Below are 1,501 nucleotides of genomic sequence, written 5' to 3' on the forward strand. Positions count from 1 at the left end.
GAGATGAAGAATTAACCACCAAGTAACTCAATAACTATACTTTATTTAAAAGAGAACATTGCTCGTTCTCGCCTAGTTGAGATCAACTTAGTACAATTATGAGAACATTGCGCGTTCTCGTGAGAGATGTATTCGACGAGTCGGCCGGACAGTAAGTGTGGCAAGCGATGCTCGAGTCGAGAGGTAAAAGCTGAGGAGAGCGGAAAGGCTGAGAAAAGGCGGGAGCTAGGGGTAGGGAGAATGGAGAGTGAAACTCGCTCGTGCGCTTCGAGCTACATAGCTACGGATAACGCAGAACCCTACTATGCTTACGCATGGTACAACCGCCAGTTTGTAGTGTTGTAATAGGCGCTATGAGCGCTGTGCACAATCCTTACAGTACTGCCCCCCCCCCCCCCCCCCGAGTGTTTGACCTAACACGAAACAAAAGGACGGAGTTAAAAAATACACGACGACACGCCGTTCGATCACTTGAGTATCACAGATAAGTAAATATCATTAGTCATATGTGGACTAGTATAAATGTAGCATACAATATTATACATTCAACATTCAGTCTTCGATACCAATGGGTGCTGGTCAATAAATCATTCTTAACATCTAGTAACAATATCTTACGTAGGTGCTAAAAATATAATGATGCCTACAGGTTTTTACGTTGCTCGATATTATAATTGAGTACGCGGTGCTACGGGTTGCTAAAAGCTTAACAAAATCTAACGACTGTAAAAGAGAAAAAAAACAACTACATTGAATAAATTATTTTAGAATAAAATTGCAACGCGCCTGATAGGCGAATGGATATAATTCAGTTGCTAATCTAGTAACAATACATGACCGTACAACGCTGACTTGGTATCCAATGGATTTAAATGTTATCTTTATTAAAAAGAAAGAAATGAAATAAGTGCAGTCGTTAGCTAAGTGTACCATAGTAAAATAGGTTTAAAAGGAAGACAGTGAAACGTGTGAAACGTTTACAATTTAAAAGTAACTTGCTTCCTAGCATACGTTCGTACAGGAGGAACTACCTCGATTACGTTAGGTGAATCTCCCTGTACTGGCAAAATGCTTTCGATGTCCTCGCGCATGAAGTGAGCGGGCTTTAAATGCTCGACGGATACTTGGCGAGAAACGCCGTTGATATCAATTTCGTAGACGCGATCCGAAGTTCGGTTTATAATTTTATGCGGGCCAGTGTAGGGCCGCTCCAGGGATTTCTTGGCATGGTTGCGCATGAATACGTGCGAGCAAACAGTTAAATCTTTGAAAAGAAATGGTTTCCGTTTATATTTATGGTCTACTGGGACTGGTTTAATTTTCCGCATATGGTGCCAAAACTCTTCGATGAACTCGTGAGGATCTGGAGCGAAATCGTCCGGAAGCACGAACTTGCCAAGGATTCGTAGGGTGGTGCCAAAAACGAACTCGGCAGGGGACGACCCGATATCCATTACGTTGGACCTGAGTCCCAGGAGGACAGTAGAGAGCGATTGTGACC

The 1,501-nt window shown here is 42.7% G+C and overlaps 1 protein-coding gene across 1 annotated transcript; it reads right to left on the reverse strand.

The window, feature by feature from the left end:
- Window positions 1-977: 977 nt before the first annotated feature.
- On the reverse strand, window positions 978-1,454 carry LOC117182538. Its single transcript, XM_033375632.1, has one exon. It carries the CDS (start codon window positions 1,452-1,454, stop codon window positions 978-980), a length of 477 nt encoding a protein of 158 aa, XP_033231523.1.
- Window positions 1,455-1,501: the final 47 nt, after the last annotated feature.

The sequence above is a fragment of the Belonocnema kinseyi genome, unplaced genomic scaffold (assembly GCF_010883055.1).
Source record: "Belonocnema kinseyi isolate 2016_QV_RU_SX_M_011 unplaced genomic scaffold, B_treatae_v1 SchBZDm_2671;HRSCAF=2928, whole genome shotgun sequence".
Lineage (NCBI taxonomy): Eukaryota > Metazoa > Arthropoda > Insecta > Hymenoptera > Cynipidae > Belonocnema > Belonocnema kinseyi.

Bases quoted from the DNA above. Each gene is read 5' to 3' on its own strand.
- LOC117182538 (XM_033375632.1), bottom strand. From the start codon at position 1,454: ATGGATATCGGGTCGTCCCCTGCCGAGTTCGTTTTTGGCACCACCCTA.